Source organism: Falco naumanni, chromosome 1, assembly GCF_017639655.2.
Source record: "Falco naumanni isolate bFalNau1 chromosome 1, bFalNau1.pat, whole genome shotgun sequence".
NCBI lineage: Eukaryota > Metazoa > Chordata > Aves > Falconiformes > Falconidae > Falco > Falco naumanni.
In genome coordinates, this window is record NC_054054.1 from 58,188,742 (window position 1) to 58,205,852 (window position 17,111).

General features: G+C 42.1%; 1 protein-coding gene across 1 annotated transcript in view; it reads right to left on the bottom strand.

Moving 5' to 3' along the window:
- The window catches only part of SCFD2 (sec1 family domain containing 2), a 198,509-nt gene that overhangs the window by 8,412 nt on the left and 172,986 nt on the right, over nucleotides 1-17,111 (bottom strand). The window contains exons 6-7 of the mRNA XM_040595615.1: nucleotides 6,821-6,966; nucleotides 3,096-3,230 (exon numbers count right to left, since the gene is read on the bottom strand). Coding sequence (XP_040451549.1) covers nucleotides 3,096-3,230; nucleotides 6,821-6,966 — 281 coding nt within the window. The remainder of the gene's footprint in view (nucleotides 1-3,095; nucleotides 3,231-6,820; nucleotides 6,967-17,111) is intronic.

Here is a 17,111-nt window from a genome sequence, read left to right on the forward strand (position 1 = left end):
TGGGATCCTTCTAAAGTTCGGTTGTTTTGGGACATTTCCAAGGCCTCTGAATCTCATTTACAGTGATATCTGAATTTTGCAAAAAATCCCAAGTGAAGTTCACTTTAAGTTGAAAATGCCATGCTTTAAAAATAATTGGGACAATTATCTCAGGCACTTCGAAAAATTAACCAAGAAAAAAGCAAAACCATTGCATTGATGTGAAGGAGCCTGAAGGATGGAGGAGGGATGGTTCCCTGAGTCAGCAGAGTGTCCCAGCCAGACATCAGGGGCTTCTCTCCAGCTCTGAGCCCACCATACTGACACTGGTGGTCAGAGGGCTCTTTGCTGGCACACTTGTCTGTGTGGAGGAGATGGAGAGGAGCAGATGGGAAAGTGGGGCAACAGAGGTCAATAAAAAACGAAAGCAGGAAAGGGTTGGAGGACAGGTTTGTTCTCATGGCAGCTCACAAAACACAGCCTCTTCCTTTGAGGAAAGTCAGCAGAAAAAACTTTCCTGTCCCGTGAAGGCTAACTCTGCCAACCAGGACACCAGCACCAACGCATCTAGTATTTGTGACCAACCAGAAACCAATTAATTTACCTGAATAACTGGAAATAGGAAAACACATCCATCACCAGAAACGAGACTGCCATACAGGGCACTTAGTATCAATGATACCAAGCTCAGATCATGATAAACCATGTGTGGTCCAGAGCAGCAGTCAAAAGAGGAACCCTTGTGGCAGCAAGGTCTTTTCCTTCCACCTTCCCTTAGTGTCAAAACAAACATCTGCCAGAGAAACAGCTCCTAGATGAGAGATAACTTTACAAGTCTGTCCTGGACGAGCATGTCTGAGTCCATCACTTACCAAAGCATGTTTATGCGAGGTGGCATTTATATTCAGGCATTGAGGAAGAAAAAAAACCATACGGAAGCTCGTGAAATAATTACTGTGCTGATGGTGTGGTAAGTGGAGAAGATCCTCTTGTGCGAGAAATACAGGCTGGTCAGAAACTCATTCATGTAATTATTGAGCACTTGCCAACAAGCCAGGCTACAAACTAAATGAGCAAGCATGGATACATATTTGGGAGGCATGTGATGATGCCTATGAAATATTCATCCTACACAAGGTTCACTTGCTCATCTGTTACATATTCCTTACATTAGGATATTTTTCTTACTAGTACAGATACAGGTACTTACAGGTACATATTGCAATAATAGACTTATGCCACACACACACACAAACACAGACACACAGACACAGACACACTCACTCTCTCTCTCTTAGTAAGGCTAGAATAGACCTCAAAGTAGCCGAAGTTGTCAATGTGTCCATCTAACTATTTAGACTTTCTGGAGCCCTTATGTTTCTTGCTTTTTTTTTTTTTTTTTTTTTTTTTGGTAAAAAAAGGACAAGCTATGTTCCTGCTTAAAATATAGCAATAACCAAACACAATGAAATAAATACAATTGTGAGTTACTGGTAAATAAACCCAGTCATTTAAAAAAATCACTTGTGTGCACCAGCTTGTTTACTTTGTTTGATGGTGGAACATCTGTTTTTTCTTCTACTATTTTTGGAGTGTTGGCATGATTTTTTTCAGTACTGATAGATGAATGAAAAGAACATTGGGTCACTATTTCTATAGCTATCCTCTTTTGTCTTGGGGCTTTATCATAAGCAGTGAAGAGCTGCGAATCTTCATTTAAGAACCTAACTGAATAAATTTTGGAAATCCATTTCAATTGTGGACAGAGATTCCTGAAAACAAGCACTGGGTTTTAGGCATATCTGATTTTATGCTCAAGACTAAATTGCCCTGAAATAACAGGGAAAAAAACTTTGTTATTCTGATAGCAGGTTCTAGAATAGTACCAACACAATGGTCAAAACTATTTTTGTCACCTGTCTTTAAATGCATGGCAGGACTAGCAGGCATTCACACAAAATACAAAAAACCAAATTTATTTTCTATTACCATAGAATCACAGAACAATTCATGTTGGAAGGAATCTTTGTAGCTCATGTAGTCCATCTCCCTGTCCAAAGCAGGGCCAGCTTCAAAATTATATCAGGTTGCTCAGGCCTTTGTTTGGCCAACTTTTGAATATCTCAGAGATGGAGAATCCACAGCCTCTCTGGATTTGACCACTCTTACAGTGAACATTTTTTCCTTATAGCCAACTGGATTTTCCCTTGCCGCAACTTCTGTCTACTGCTTCTCATACAGTTCGCTGATGCCTTTTCTGTGCTGAGAGGGGGTGGTAATAAAACTGGAAGAACACCAGGCACAGTACAGAAATGTACTGTACTCATAACCATAGTATTGATGTGGTTTGATGTAAATTCGCGGTTGCTTTCAAGGGAGCACTCAGGACACGCAGTAAGACAGAGCGGAATGTACAACATGCTAGCTACTCCACACTTTTTAGAAAACACTTAGCACAGACTAATTTGTAAAGCAGAGTAAGCTCTTGCAGAAAGACTGTCTTAAAACATGCTAAGAGTATCCACAAGGTTATTTCTGACTCATAGGCTTCCTTCCCGCCCCCTGCAAGTTATAGAAAAGGCACTGAATATGGAGCTCCTCTGACAGCCTTCCTCCTCTGTGAGACCTCACTGTTCATACTTAGTTCTCTCCTATCTCAAGGCTGCTTGGTGTTCTTAAAATCCTTTGATGAGGTGCCTTGTGGAATACCTTCTGGAAATCCAGGTAGGTTATGTGAACTGGCGCTTGCTTAACAATTTGCTTCTTAGGTCTCTGAAGAGCTCCAAAAGCTATGTGAGGTAGGGCTTCCCTTTAGCAAAGCCACATCGCCTCCTCCCAGACATACCATCCTTATTTATGTGTCCAGCATCACCCTTATTTAGGTGGCCGGTTTGCTGCATTCCTCTTGTTTTGTTCAGCAGGTGCTGTCCATCTGTGCTGTACCTGCAGTGTGGTGCCTCAAGCTATTCCCAGTGCCCCTGCAAGGATTTAACTCTCCTAACTGTGCCTTAAGCTCTGCTGAAGAGTATCAACATAAACACACAAAATAAGCTACTGCCACATGATGCTCTGACCTCAGGAAAATCTTACAGATGAGCCTGGGAAGCCTGGTTTACCTTCATGAACATGCTGAATCCAGTTTTAAGGAGATCGGTGAGGCCTGATGACATATGCTCAATATCAACAGGATCAGGTCGATCAGGATTACAGATCTCTTCCACTACCTGTTTCAGCAGTGGTTTGTAAGAAGCCTGCACAAAAAGAACAATGCACTGTGAGTAAAGCTGTTTAGACTTGGTGCAGCTGCTCTTCTAAACATTTTCTTTCCACTAAAGGGAACAAAAATAATTATCCCAGAAAGGAAACCATTCAGAGAGTTAAAAATCATTAAAGCAGCAGCGGTCTTTGGGACCTTGACTGCAAATGGTGTGCGCCACCCTAGCATTGAACTGAAAAGACTGGAAGGCGGCGACGCATTTACTCTGCCCCCCGTGTATTACATCACTAAAGGGAGGCAAGGAAATAGGGGGTTCCTAGTTTCTCTGGAAGCTTTTTGGAGGTGGTACAGAAAAGGGTAGCAATAGGGATGACATCCTGTTGTTCATTGTGCACCCAGATCTCAATCCCTTTTAAATGATTTTACAAACCTGGGAGGGATTGCTTACTGACCACTCCTGCCTTGCCACAGGCACCGCGTTAGCACTGAAGCCTGGGTATCAGCAGGGCTGGGAAGAGGTCTCTTTGTCCCTCATGGGAAAGCAGAGCTAAGGGGTCCCTGTTAATCCTTCAGCTTCCACAGCCAGGACACTACATAATCATTTCAACCTGTGGAAAGCCTGGAGAAAAACAGGCCAAACAATATCATGCATGTCAAAGCTTCAGAGAAGTTAAGGACCAGGAAAAGTGGAACATGTAAAGGTACAAATGGTCAGCATCCTGAAAGATTCACTTCCAAAGCATTCACCCTGCACCCTCTTCAGGGTCCAGAAACCTGAGCTGAATATGAATTAGTAGCCTAGAAATTTTCACATTCCCTTACCGAGGTTTAAACCACTCTGCCATCCTGAAAAAGCTTCTAAGATAAAAATGTTAGGGATTTGTGGAAAGATGCTCTTTAATGAAAATTTGACCTTACTTGGTTTACAGATGGGGTTTTGTTTTGCTGCTTTTGACTTTGCCCAAATTGCAATGGACCCGCAATCATTTCAGGAAGTGCAACAGTCTTAGAAAATTTGCAGCTTTCAGACTAGCACATTTGTTTTCCTTTCGGACTAGCCCACGTATACGTCATCCCCTAGATTTCTTAAGGGTATTGAGCGTAACATCGTTAATTTTGTAAAGATGGTATCTACAAGAGACATCATGAAAGCTAAGTGCAAGAATAGATGGAAAATAAAAAGCAAGTCACTTGGCTTGAAACAAAAATTTTCTGGAGCAATTAAAGAAATGTATTTCATCCAACATTTTACAGTGAGAAACAAAACTTACAGTTTTTGAATAGAATCCTGTCAACAAAGATTTATACAATTCATCTAGTTCTTCTCACAACGTATGCGTAATTTTTAATTGCGCCAACAAAGCAAATTACAGCAGACACGAGCTGCAGGATCTTTTAGGAGAACATGCCAAGATTTGTGTCAAATCTAGTCACGCAATAAACAACTGTTTGAAAATACACATGCAGGCATGAAAGCCTATGTATAAAAATCTGTTTAATATCTTCATAGATGAAGAACAGAAAGACATTAGGAATGAAATATTTTTGGAGTAGAGATCACAAATCACAGTTAAACAGAGAGGCTTACTGCATGAGATTAAAGGAAAAATATCATCTGACTTCAGAGAAAACTATGGACTCAAAAGACAGTGAAAATGTGCTATGATTCTGCATGTCTGAATTTTCAGCACCAAAACTCAGTGCCCTTCAAAATGATTCAGTTCAACTACACAGATACTAGAAGGCAGATACAATGATCACTTTTTTTACCTATAATAGTTTCAAATATTTTTAAAAACCTCTTATGACTTGAAATTAATCTATTACATTTGTAGGGAGTTTTTACTTCATTTTTTCATGTAACTGCCAATAGCTGCAGTGATTTCTAACTCATATAATGAAACTTTTATCAACTTCAAATTTCGTTGGGGCACAAATTAAACTGTGTTTAAAACAGTTGTTGAAAACCTCAACAGCTATAGGACAAACCTCAGGCAAGATTAGGAGAAAACGGAGAGAAGTGAAAGAGAGAGAAAGAAAGAATGAGAAAAGGAGAGGGAAGGATGGAAGGAGGGAGGGAGGGGAGGAGGGAGAGAGAAATATACTTCAGATCAAGGTGAAAGGAAAAGAACGGTAGTTACAATATCAGGCAAAATAAATACTCTCCTCTTGCACGGTCACTACACAAACTGGTTTGATAATCTGATGAAAGCATTTATCATTTTCTGTAAGACATATAAGCCTCAATGCTACAAAAAGTCCTTCTAAAAGGCTATCAAATTTCCACTTATAGATCTATAGAAAACTTTTTTGAGTACTAACAGGAAACGGAAGCTTCCCAACTCCTAACAGATGAAGCGGAAAAGCACCTATAGGCTAAACCCATTCCCAAAGCACTAAATCGGGCTGGGAACGTGTATGGCCACAGGAAGGGCACGACTTCTTCAGAGGAGCTAAACTGATCGCACACAACCCATGCATTAACACCTGCCATCAAAACAGTGGTCTGCTTGTGGAGAGCTCTGTGTATAATGAAAAAACTGTGCTGCCTGCTTACTTCTCCTACTCTGAACCTCCTCAACCGTCCTCAGCATAAGATCAGTCCTCTTCAAGCAATTAAATCCGTCGCATAGCTAGATTAGGGGGCTGCAAGGGGTTAATACAGCCCTTGCTGTGTTCTAGCACTTAGCCCTAAGCAAACAACCTGGGTTACATCCAAATAACATATCGATGCTAATTACACTTCCAGGAAATTTTTGGAAGGTATTTTCTTATCATCTGGCTGCCCCCTCACTGAACTGTATTAAATGTTTAACAATTTTCCCCATTTCAGACACCAGACGGGTCCTAACTGCTAGGAGACTTCAGTAACAGGTTTTCTCCACCTCAGTTTTCCAGTGCCATTTTGCAACATTCCCTATTTCTGCTCTTACAAAGCAATGCTTAATTTGAACTACATCCCTCTGCTGGTCTACAGCATTCTTATGAGTTTGGAAGGATTTTTTTCTGGCTCAAGGCTAGAATCAAGTTTTACGGTCTCTCTCTAAATCACTGTATGTGCTTTCCATTGTAAAACTCCATTTTTAACTGAAAAAGTTAAAACACTTTGGTGGAGATGGAGAGAGAGAAAAAAAGCCTGTATATTAGTCCTGATGATCTATAGTAATATCACAGATCATATTTTAGAAACAAAAGCTATATTTTTCACCTATTTACAAACCAGACTGCTTCTCACACTTACAGGGATGGGAGAGAAAATACGCAGGAATATAGCTGCTGTATGGATGTGGGTGTCCTGCTTTGCTAAGCCATGACAAGACTTAGTTCAGAACCGTCTCCACCTAGCCCTGCCTTTCACAGGCATTTATGTTGTATCAGTGCTGCAGAGCAAATCCCACATTTATTCCTCAGACAGTTCTTCGTTGACGTTAACATGGATATGCCTGAGCTTGGATGAAGGATTGAGGAAGTTCTTGATGATTAGATCAATTATAAAATCTGTATTTAAATGTCTTCCACATGGGCAGAACATATATAGGCTTAGCACATCAACAAAATTAGTGCTGTAATGTTGACAGCATGCTAGAGAAATAACATACACAGAGGAAAGAAAGATACACTTGCCTGGTGGGTGTTGCTGCCGGGATTATGTATGGAATTAAACTGCTTCATGTGCATTCGAGCTCTGGCAATATCCCTGAGGGACCGAAAGATATTGTCCACTGCATCTGTGGCTTTCTGGGACGTCAGGTTCAGTGACGAGTCACAGCCTAAAGAAATCAAGAAACACGGAGCTGAGTGAGTGAAAAACTTTCAAGTGTTTTGATAATAAGCAGTAGGAAAATGATAACTGTGAGGAAATTTTAAATTAGTTTCATCACGTATTCTAGAAACTCAGGGGCTTGTCAGACAGCATGTCCTTAGTGTGGCATGAGTCTCTGTAGCTAAGCAAGAAGGCACAAATGCTAGACAGCAAGGAAAGTGAACGGTATCTCTCTAACCACATTTGTAACCAAAATCATACAGCAATTTCATCAGTGCAAGGTATGTTTTGCTTTCCACAGCAAACACAAGATCCCGTGCCCCGAAGAAGAGCCCCAAATGGAGAGGAACCAACTGGTTTGCTGGTCTCCTTGGGACAAAACAGCCATGAAGAGGGGAATTGCTCCCTAGGCACTGTACCCAGGCCCCGGCTGGCAGCCCGCTGCGCTCCAAATGCATTTTCTACCTTTGCAACTAGAAAAATGGGAAGAATCTGTGCTAAATACAGCGGAAGTAATAGCTGCACATTGGAAAGATCTGCATTGCCATACGAAAGTCCTTAACCCTCAGAGTGGCACAGTTACTAATTTTTCCAAAGCACTTCTGATAAGCTACACTGCTTATCTTCCACTGAAGCCAAACACCATTTACAGGCCCGTGTAAAAGGTCTCTCCAGGCGGCCAGGCAGCACCTTGGCAAAGAGAAATTCTAAGCCCTGGCTGCATCCCCCTCACCACAGGGCCATACTGCACAAAGCATTGAAAAAATGCTTTCTCAGCTGACCTGTGGATGAGAATTAGCCAAGTGAGAGATAACTGGGTCACCTGGTATTTGTATTGCCCTGTCAACACAGCTCTGTACCTTTTGACATCTCTGCCTGCCTCTCTTCTTGTTTGACTCCTCGTCCCTGTGGCAGAAGATCCATCACAAAATAACCCTTCTTGCCACATGCACACACCAACACACAATCACTCCTGCTTATTGCCATGGTCCTCCCCGGTGGATGGTGCTCTAGTGGTTTGTGTGTCCATCCCATGGTTCCACAATTGGCCCTGCACTGGCAAACCTCTCTACAGGTGCAGAATCCTGCTGAGAGGATGGGGTCTCTCCGCAGGTCCTGGAACCCACTGGCTTGCATCGCGCTGCACCAGCCGAGCCTGGCACTGAAAACAGACATCCAAACTGTCATGAAGGAACCTGGATTTTGGGGTGAAGGGACTCTGAACAAACTTTCCTCTACAACTAGAGGACAGAATCCTTATGCACTAAAGAAACAACAAAAAAGGCGGCACTTTTAAAATTTACAGGGAATGGGTAATGGCTAATCTGGATCACTTTCACATCTTTGCATTCTGTACAGCAGAATATATGTATCTGCACATACACACACACTTACAGAGGTCTGAAACTATTCCTACCAGATGGTAGTATATATGTATCTGTAAAATTTAGAAACTATTCCTACCAGACACTGAGGTTTCATTTGACTGAAAATTATTTGTTGAAAGGCTCCAAGTCACATCCCCAGCTGGTGCAGCTGAACAGATAAAATGACTGTACTTCTGCAGGACTACATCAAACCAAGCTGCTGAGGATTTATGCCATTATAACCCACAAAGCAACGAAGTGAACACGAACTAGGCCTCGGTGACCCCCATGTTATAATTCTAAGGCAGACACGTACATTTTTGGACAGTTTCTTGAAACTATTAATTTTTTCTAAATGAGTGCGAAATAACTTACAGAAGTATTTCTGTTGTTACGTGTGTATTGCAAGATCTGCATGCTCTGATACCCTGATTAACCAAAGCTTAGTTTTTAATTTGGTTGAGGGGCCTGTGTGTTGTCAGTGAAAGCCCTGAACACAACCCCCACTCTGCAGCTCGTTACCCCACTCCACTGGTGTTCCTGAAATCAGAGAGATGGCTCCTGCAAGTGATCTTGTGCAGCTCATATGCAAGGCCATGGTGTCCAACAGCTGAAAAAAGTGAAAATGAACACCTCCTGGACAGATGAGGTCAAGAAATAAAGTCTGAGGTAACAAGTCCTGGTTTATATCTATCACTAGCACAGGTAAAATATTCAGAGATCTTACACTGTCGGTGTGCTTTTACCCTGCCCATTGGAAAACAGGAATGGCAAACAGGGTAGTCCCTGTTAGCTTCCAACCCAGAGGCTGTGCATATTCAAAAGTTAACATTTATAAAGCATTTTGCAAATTAAAATTAAAATGAAGACCCATATCTCATTATCGTATTGACTAGATCTTCTTCCCGAGAAACAAGCTTTCTCTGTTTTAGCCACACTAGCTCCCATCTAATATAAGTAGTGGTATTTTCTTTGTCCTCTCTTCAACACTCTGTCAGCAAAAGCCATTGCTTTTGGCCAAGCCACCTCTGCAGTGTTCCCTTTCGCTAGCGAAACAAGTCCCTCACGTTGAACAAGTTCAGGCAAGGCAAAAATCACGTCAGGTTTGCTTTGCTTTGCACGCTCTTCTTTTTTTCTTAATTGTTTATTTTCTTGGACCATTTAAAAGCCTTTTGTTTTGGCCCTACAGTTATTTTCCTCATGAAAAGATATACTTGTTTCCTTCTCCTGTTGGCATTACTTCTCTTTCTGTCTCTATTTTTACGAGAGCCTTTTCACCAAGTTGTTTCAAACCAGCTTGTCACTTCACACTTCTGGAACCGCAGGACAGTCTGCAGTGCACACGGTCTGGCTTTGTGGCTGGAAGCCCCCGAGATGTTCCTCACCTTGTCTGGCCCAGCGCATCTCACTTTGCTTTTCGTTACTGGATCAACCTTCTTGTGAGCAATTTCTTGGCGAAGTGCAGCCTCTGTAACATCATTCACTGCTCCAGCCTCACTGCCAGGGAAATGCTGTCTGGAGCTCAGGCTTTCCTTTACAGCTTGTGCTGACACACGCCTGGGCTGCAGGAGGCCATGAAATCATTCACCCTTTCCATCTGCTTAACAGGCCACGCTGCTTCATCACCGCCCCCTGAACCACAACGAGAGGCCAGGAGCTTGGTGCACTGGGCTGTGCCCAGCTGTGCCTCCCGGCAGACTGGAGCGTATGTTGAGAACTGGAGCAGGGGCTCATGTGTGCGTCCAGTCTCCATGGCAGCGCATGGTGCTGGACCCAGTTTGGGACACGGGGGCACTGGGAGTCAAAGCTCTGGTCCAGTGCCAGTTTAAGGCTGACCAGATGGAGGGAAAAGAGGCATACTTTCAAAGATATCTCTAAAATGTGGCTTCCTTGGGACTTCTGATCAAGAAGTGTCATGCCTGGGGAAGTCATGGCTCTCTTTTTCCAGCCTGACATCCAGTTCTTCTTTTTTTAAAACGTGAATTAAACAATAACTTTTCTTTGCAATCCTTTATTGTTGAAATTAAGTAACAAAATCTGAGGTTCTCTGAAGGCTGCTGCCTACCTGTCGCACTGCAGTAGGTTTGAAGAGGGGAGCCGGTGTTCTCTCCAGCCTGGAGAACAACAGAAGCTTGTGCTGTACAAATGGCAGACAGCTACAAATCACCTCCCGTTCTCACCTTCCCCCTGAATGAGGCTGTGTGTGCGGATGGAGAGCAGAACACAATTCCTCTTCTCTGCTCGCTTCATGCTACCAAGAAATCTGCTCCTTTTACAACAATGAAGAGGTGGAATACATTAGCCTTTGCACAGCTCATGTGCTAATTAAAACAACTCTTCCCATTACTGTTTTTTCATGGGAAGTTAAATGGCATTCAGAGAGCATGCTGAAGGAATTCCTTTGAAACCCAAGCCCTCTTATAAATGGGAAAAGGTATTTAAATGAAATTTTGGGGTTTCCTGTCAGACTTTGTGGAAAAAAGAAAATCACCACTAACCAGCATGGGACTATGGATTTTCAAGCACCTATCTGAGATCTTGATGATCTCCCATGAAGAATACAATGTAGTTTTGTGGTAAGCGGTGCCCGACCTCACTGTTATTGCTTCTGGTTTGCTTCTATCCACTTGTGCTGAATTTGAGGAGAGTGAGATTGTCAGGAGCTGCATTCAGCACTTAACAGGATGAGACTCCTCGCCCTTATTTTTGACCTGCTTTTGAACTTTTTCATCAGACAAAGCACATCTCCTCTTAAGCTATACATCATAACCATTAATACCAGAACAGTCCATTTTCACAAGGAGCTTGACAAAAGCAGAATGGAGATGCTCTTCTCTACAGTCTGGAGTGACCCAGAAAGCAAACTGGACCAGTTTTTCTACTGACTTCTGAAACCAGAAGGAAGATACTTTAAGAAAAGAACACAGACATCGTGAATCCATGAGATCTAGAAAGTGCTATGTGATTGATGATTCCCCCCCTGAATGCAACAAATGAGAATTTCAGACCTGTGTATCAGAAAACCTTTCACTGTGCTTTGTCTCTCTTGGTATGTGGTCCAGGCATTATAAACAAACTTGTTCTTTCTCTAAAGCAGATAATTATTAACACCTTGTGAAGGTCTTTGATACTTCTGAGACATCACTGACAGGCTACGATTCTTACAAAGTTAAAAATTTAGGAAAGCTTAAAGTTCACATTTAGTCTGTTTTATTGGTATTAACTTAGGCTCTCTCGATAGCCCATTTACAGAAATAAATCAATGTAAACCCTGCAAACCCTGAAATGGAGCTGGCAGAGTAGCCAAGCTGTTTTAGATGCACATGCTGAAGCACAGGCTAAACCAGACAACTGGTACTTCAAAGAAGAGAAAATCCAGCAGCAGGATTGCATTATGCAAGCTATTTTCTAGATATGCAGAGTTAATTCGCTTGTCAGTGAAAGACAGAGATACAGGGTGCCTTGAGGGTCAGAACTCAAAATACAGCACTATGACATTAAACTAATGAAAATCTTCTATTTTTATACTTCAGATGATAGCATAGCAATGGGGGCCTTTCTTCTTCTATTAGATAAACCTAAACGCATACGTATGTATACCCAGAGCCATATGTTTTGTAATAGTTTTGATGTATTTATGCATTAAGATGGCTATGAAAAAGTAGGTATGAAAGGATATGGTTACACAGACCATGGCTGCTTTTTGCAAAGGAAAAAAAAAAAGTGTAAACAACTAGCATGAAATTTGTGTGATTCTCCTCTTGCCTTTCTTCCTGATGGATTCTGCCATGCATTTGAATCTTATTCTTAAATCTGATTTATATTAAATCGTGCTCTCCCACTGCATGTGAGAGGGAAGCTGGTGAGTGTGATGCTGTAGGATAAGGAAGGACAGGCCAGAATATAAGACATCTGTCATTCCCAATAGCAACATCAGCAGAAGGTGAAAAATCAGAATTGACTGCATTTCAGTTTGGCAGGTTACAGAAGAAAGGTGTGTTCTCCAGCCCTTGAGAAAAGAGCATCCAGAGGGGACAGACACAGCTGTGCCTGTGACAGCTTCCCCGCAGCACATGGCCCGTCTCAGCCCCTGGGGATGGAGAGGGTCCTGCTCCATGCTTGATCAGCCCTCCACATCCCAGCCAGCCATGTCTGTGCTGCTGGCAGCTCCCAGCAAGGAGCAAGCCTCCAGGCAACCTGGAATGCTGAAGGGCAGCTCAACACTACAGTGGGCTGAGTTCAAAACAGGGCTGGCTTTTCTGACATTGGCAAGTGATTTGGGTACCACGGACTGGATTAGAGGAAAAGAGGGGTATCAGGAGAGATGCTGGAAGATTTTTCAAAATGGTATTTGGTGTTCAGAGGTAAATTAAAATCCCAAGAAAACTTAGTAAAGAAATATATGAAAGCTATAAAAAAAATAACAGGTCCATTTCACTGAAGCCCTGGCAAAGCAGTGCGTTGGTGCTGCTGGCATGGAGGGGCAGGAGCTCATCAGCTGGGGAAGGGGCAGGTGCAGAGGTGCAGAGAGAACCTGGCCCTGCCCACAGCCTCTGGACGCTCTTGCCTCATCCCCTGCCAGCCACCGCAGCAGATTTCTAAGCTGTTGTCCTGAGTCAACTCCTTTTCTCACCCTCCCTCTTCCCTCCCCACTTTCTGCGATGGTCCCTTGCCCCAGTCATGCCTCAGCCCTTCACTGCATCTGGGAGGCTGAATTCAGCTTGGACCACACTGTGAAACCACTCCATCCCCATGGCCCTCCCTGGGGAGAGGCAAGTTATTTGTGTACCAGAGGCGAAGAGGCTGAAACTCCTCCAGGGCATCCAAGAGGTTAGCATCACAGCCAGAGCAGGAACGCGGGGTTTCCCAGCCCTGGGCTTGATCAGCCCTTCTGACAGTCCACACAGCACTGAATAACAGATTGCAAACGCTAGCAGGCAGAAAGATAAACTGAGGGGAGGAGGAAAGCAAAGAATAGCAGCATATGGGAAAAAACATTAGAGAAGAAAGAGAAAATGTATACAGTGTTAAAAATCAAAGCAGAATGTTTTCTCCCTCAATTATTAGTGACATCTGATTTGAACCTATTTGAAAACCGAAGTTCACACAGAGGGTCGCTGTAGGGCTCCAGCTGAAGTCTGAAACTTCAGAATAAATCAAAGTGATTATCTGAAAAGCCACAAAACGGAGAAGGTCAGCTCTGTGTTTCTATAAATGTCATTTATTATCTGATTGGCACATGGAAAATGAAAACACAGCAGCGTGCAGGGATGCTCCAGGGCAGTCACCAGCACCACACAGTGATGGTACAGAAGTGGTGTCTATGATGGGAGGAGGAAGGGCCTGATCCACAAAGGAAACCATGGAAGCTAGTATTGTGACCAGGAAAGGTACAAGTTGTAGTTTGTTTTCATCACGGCAAACATCTCCCATTTGAAAGAAAAGCCAAGGATGGTTTTTTAAAGAGTAACTACATTTAGAATCCTAACTCTCCACTTCAGCTTTTAAATAAGCATCCAAACTTCAGCAGTGCTGAGCATCCAGAGATCACACATGTACATGTCCACGGGCAGTTTAACACATATCTGAAGTCTACTGTATATAGGGACACATCCTGCAAACCTGGAGCTCACTGGGGAGGGATGGCAGGAGCCCGTGGTGTGCTTGGAAAGCATGTTGGCCTCAAGACTTTGAACTTCTACTGGAAAGTGCTCTTTGGCGTGCAAGGGACTCTGCTGGATCTAAAGCTGCACATATAAAAAATCTGGCCACTTACCTACATGATTAAATATGGATTTAAGACCTACCTTTGGAGAGTAATTTTTAAAAAGAAAATTTTGGCCTCAATATCTGTTACTTGGACATTTCTATTTTACGGGAATATTTTATTGCCGCCTTCTTGCCAAAACCCAACAGCACAACATGTAATATCAACTTTTATGAAGCACTGCAAGCGCAGTACTGCTGGCTCTCATGTTACATGAAATTAAACCTGTCAATTAAGTGAACAATTACAGGGAAAAACTACAGCACTTACTAGAATAAATTGCATAAATTAATTGCAGGAGCAATTTAAGTTAGGTTCAGATATGCTTTCTGAAGGAAATTAATGTAACAAATTCATTAGGGAACCATTCAGTTGCTCCCTCAAGTAGTCCATACTTTAATTAAAAAACCACACATGTTAATAAAGTTATGGTAAATGCTCTGTAAGTTTAATAAGGCCTCCCAATAATGTTCTTGCAAGAACTCAGTAAAACTCCAGGTTTTACTAAATGATATAGACCTTTATGAACATACCACCCTAGGACTTATACGATCAAATGTCCTCAGTCTTTTGCAAGTAATTCTCAGCTACCTTCCTTTTGCCTTCAGACCGGTGGCTGCACTTTGGCAAGGACAGATGTTTGCTCCCATCAAGGACTTTCTTGCTATCCACACATCAGCCAACACCTTTCAGTGACGGTGTGAAGTTTCACCCTTGGATCTGCTGCCTCTCACCTACTCTGCAAGGTGTTCCAAGGGGTATCAGGCACATGAAGGACAACCAGTGCCTGGGGAAGAGGGCCATGGTTGGTGTCCAGGTAGCAGCAGGTCAGGCAGCCAGTACTACCAGTACAACAAAGCCTCCTTGGCCAGTGTGTGCCAGGACAGAGGACACGCTGCATACACGAAATAGTACGGCTGTTGGCCTTCAGAATGGATGGGACCCTGCCACTGCCTTTTCTAACTCAGGACGTAAGAGCCCTGTCTTCCTTTCTCCAAGAACCTGCAAGCTGCCCTTGTGTGAAAGACACCTGGAGCCGGACAAGCCTTTGTTGGGTTACAGCCTTGCCTGCGCTCAGACGGCACTGCTCACATGGCACTGCACACCACCTGGGCTGAGGAAAAACACATGCAAAGAAAAGTGTTCTTAAGCAACTGTGTTTAAAACCCTTCACAAAGAAACACCCTGAAGGCCTCTTGACTCTGCACTGTGAAGCAGCAGAGCAGGGTTGAAGCGCACAGAGAAGTCCACGGGAGCCAAGATGCTCTGTGCATGGGTGTCTTGGTTCTTCCCTCTTTTGGCCTCAGAGGGAAATCTCAGGAAAACATGGCAAGACATGTGACATGTAAATGTCCTTATTTTTCCAAAACTTCTCTTCTTTATGTTGGTCACAAGGAATCATACTTTTAAAACAACAACAAAGTGAAATAAGTCAGTATTTTTATTTGATTTTTCCTTTTTTTTTTTTTTTAGCTACGCCAATGGAAATGAATGCAATCAACTTTTTTTGCATTCACAGTTCGATTTGCTTGTATGCCTCTCATACTGCTAAGTCAGGCTTGCAGACATGACTGGAAAATGCCTCCTTCTGAAAACAACAGTCCCACCTCAAAATTTTAAAAATGCATGAAACTATTTCAACTCATGGATCTAAGAATGATGGTAATGGAGAAATGACCAAGAGACTTTTTTCTTTCCCAGTTTAAGTTCTGAGCCAAACCAGATCTCATGGTATCCTTAAACTAGGGAAGTTTATATTATACACGTTTATATTACACGTATTATTATACAACAACGTGAATGTATAGAAACATAGTATCACAATTAAAAGTAATAGTTGTAATCTATCAGCTACTGAAGGAAGAAAATATTTTTAACAGGAAGACAAAAATAATGACATTTTAATGCTATGTATAATTATTTGTTCAAAAAGGCCTTTTGACCCAGTATGCTATGCAGTAGGTGAGAAGCTATCTGAAAACTGACAAAGATAATAGCCATTTAGGCTGCTCTGTTTAATGATAGATAAAAATAATAACGATAGATTCAGTAATAATTGCAACTTTAATTTTTCCTCCTTACTCAAATTAACAGAATTTTGGTATGTCCCTTAAGTACCTTTTGCTTTAAATTCACAACTATGCTCAGAACAGTTTCCCTCAAGAAATGACATAGCTCACCTTCTAAAATTAAAATACAAAAGGATTAAGTGTTAGCCGAAACACTAGAAGGTTATTTTCTGGGAGAGACTGGATGAAAAAGCTAAATGTCAATGCTGTGTTAATCTACATGGCTATGACAGTTTTGATGCTAACAGCAAGGAGAAATACACTGTAGCAAGTTTACAAAGTTCATGGCAGTTAAGAAATGGAGCTGTCAGATAAATGCAAATATCATAGATTTCCAGTTCTTGTAATATTTGAAATTCAAGTGTGAAAATCTGACAAATGGCACACCGATCTTGACATACTCTATGTACTATTTGGCTAGTGCCACACTACCCAACTGGAAGAGAAATGAAAGAAACACTATATGTCACGCTCAGTGTAATTATGACCTAACACAAAATGTACAGCAATAAACTCTCTGAAGTTAACCTATGATATTAGAGTTTACAGCTTAACTGCAACTTTAGAAGAAAAGTATCTCGTTCAAGCTGCATCATGCTTCTGAAATCCTTATTACAGAAAGCATTCATGTGTGAAGTCCGACTGAAATCCAGCCAGAATACCCTCAACCTTATTTTAGCATCTCAACTTCCCAAGAAAGAGAAGTTCTACTACTCTACTGTTACTACAGGCAAGTCATCCTTTTTTAAATAAAATATGCAAAGTGATTGTAAGCAAAAGTAACATCCAGCTTAAGTGGACAGTTCATGGTAATTCCTCTGGTGATTTTTAATTCAAATTTCAATTTAGTATCTTACAGGGCTGCGTTTTTCAAAACGCATTTTGCTGACACTGTCAGTGACACGTATATTCACAGTACATGTCAATGACACCACGGGTGAATATTCCC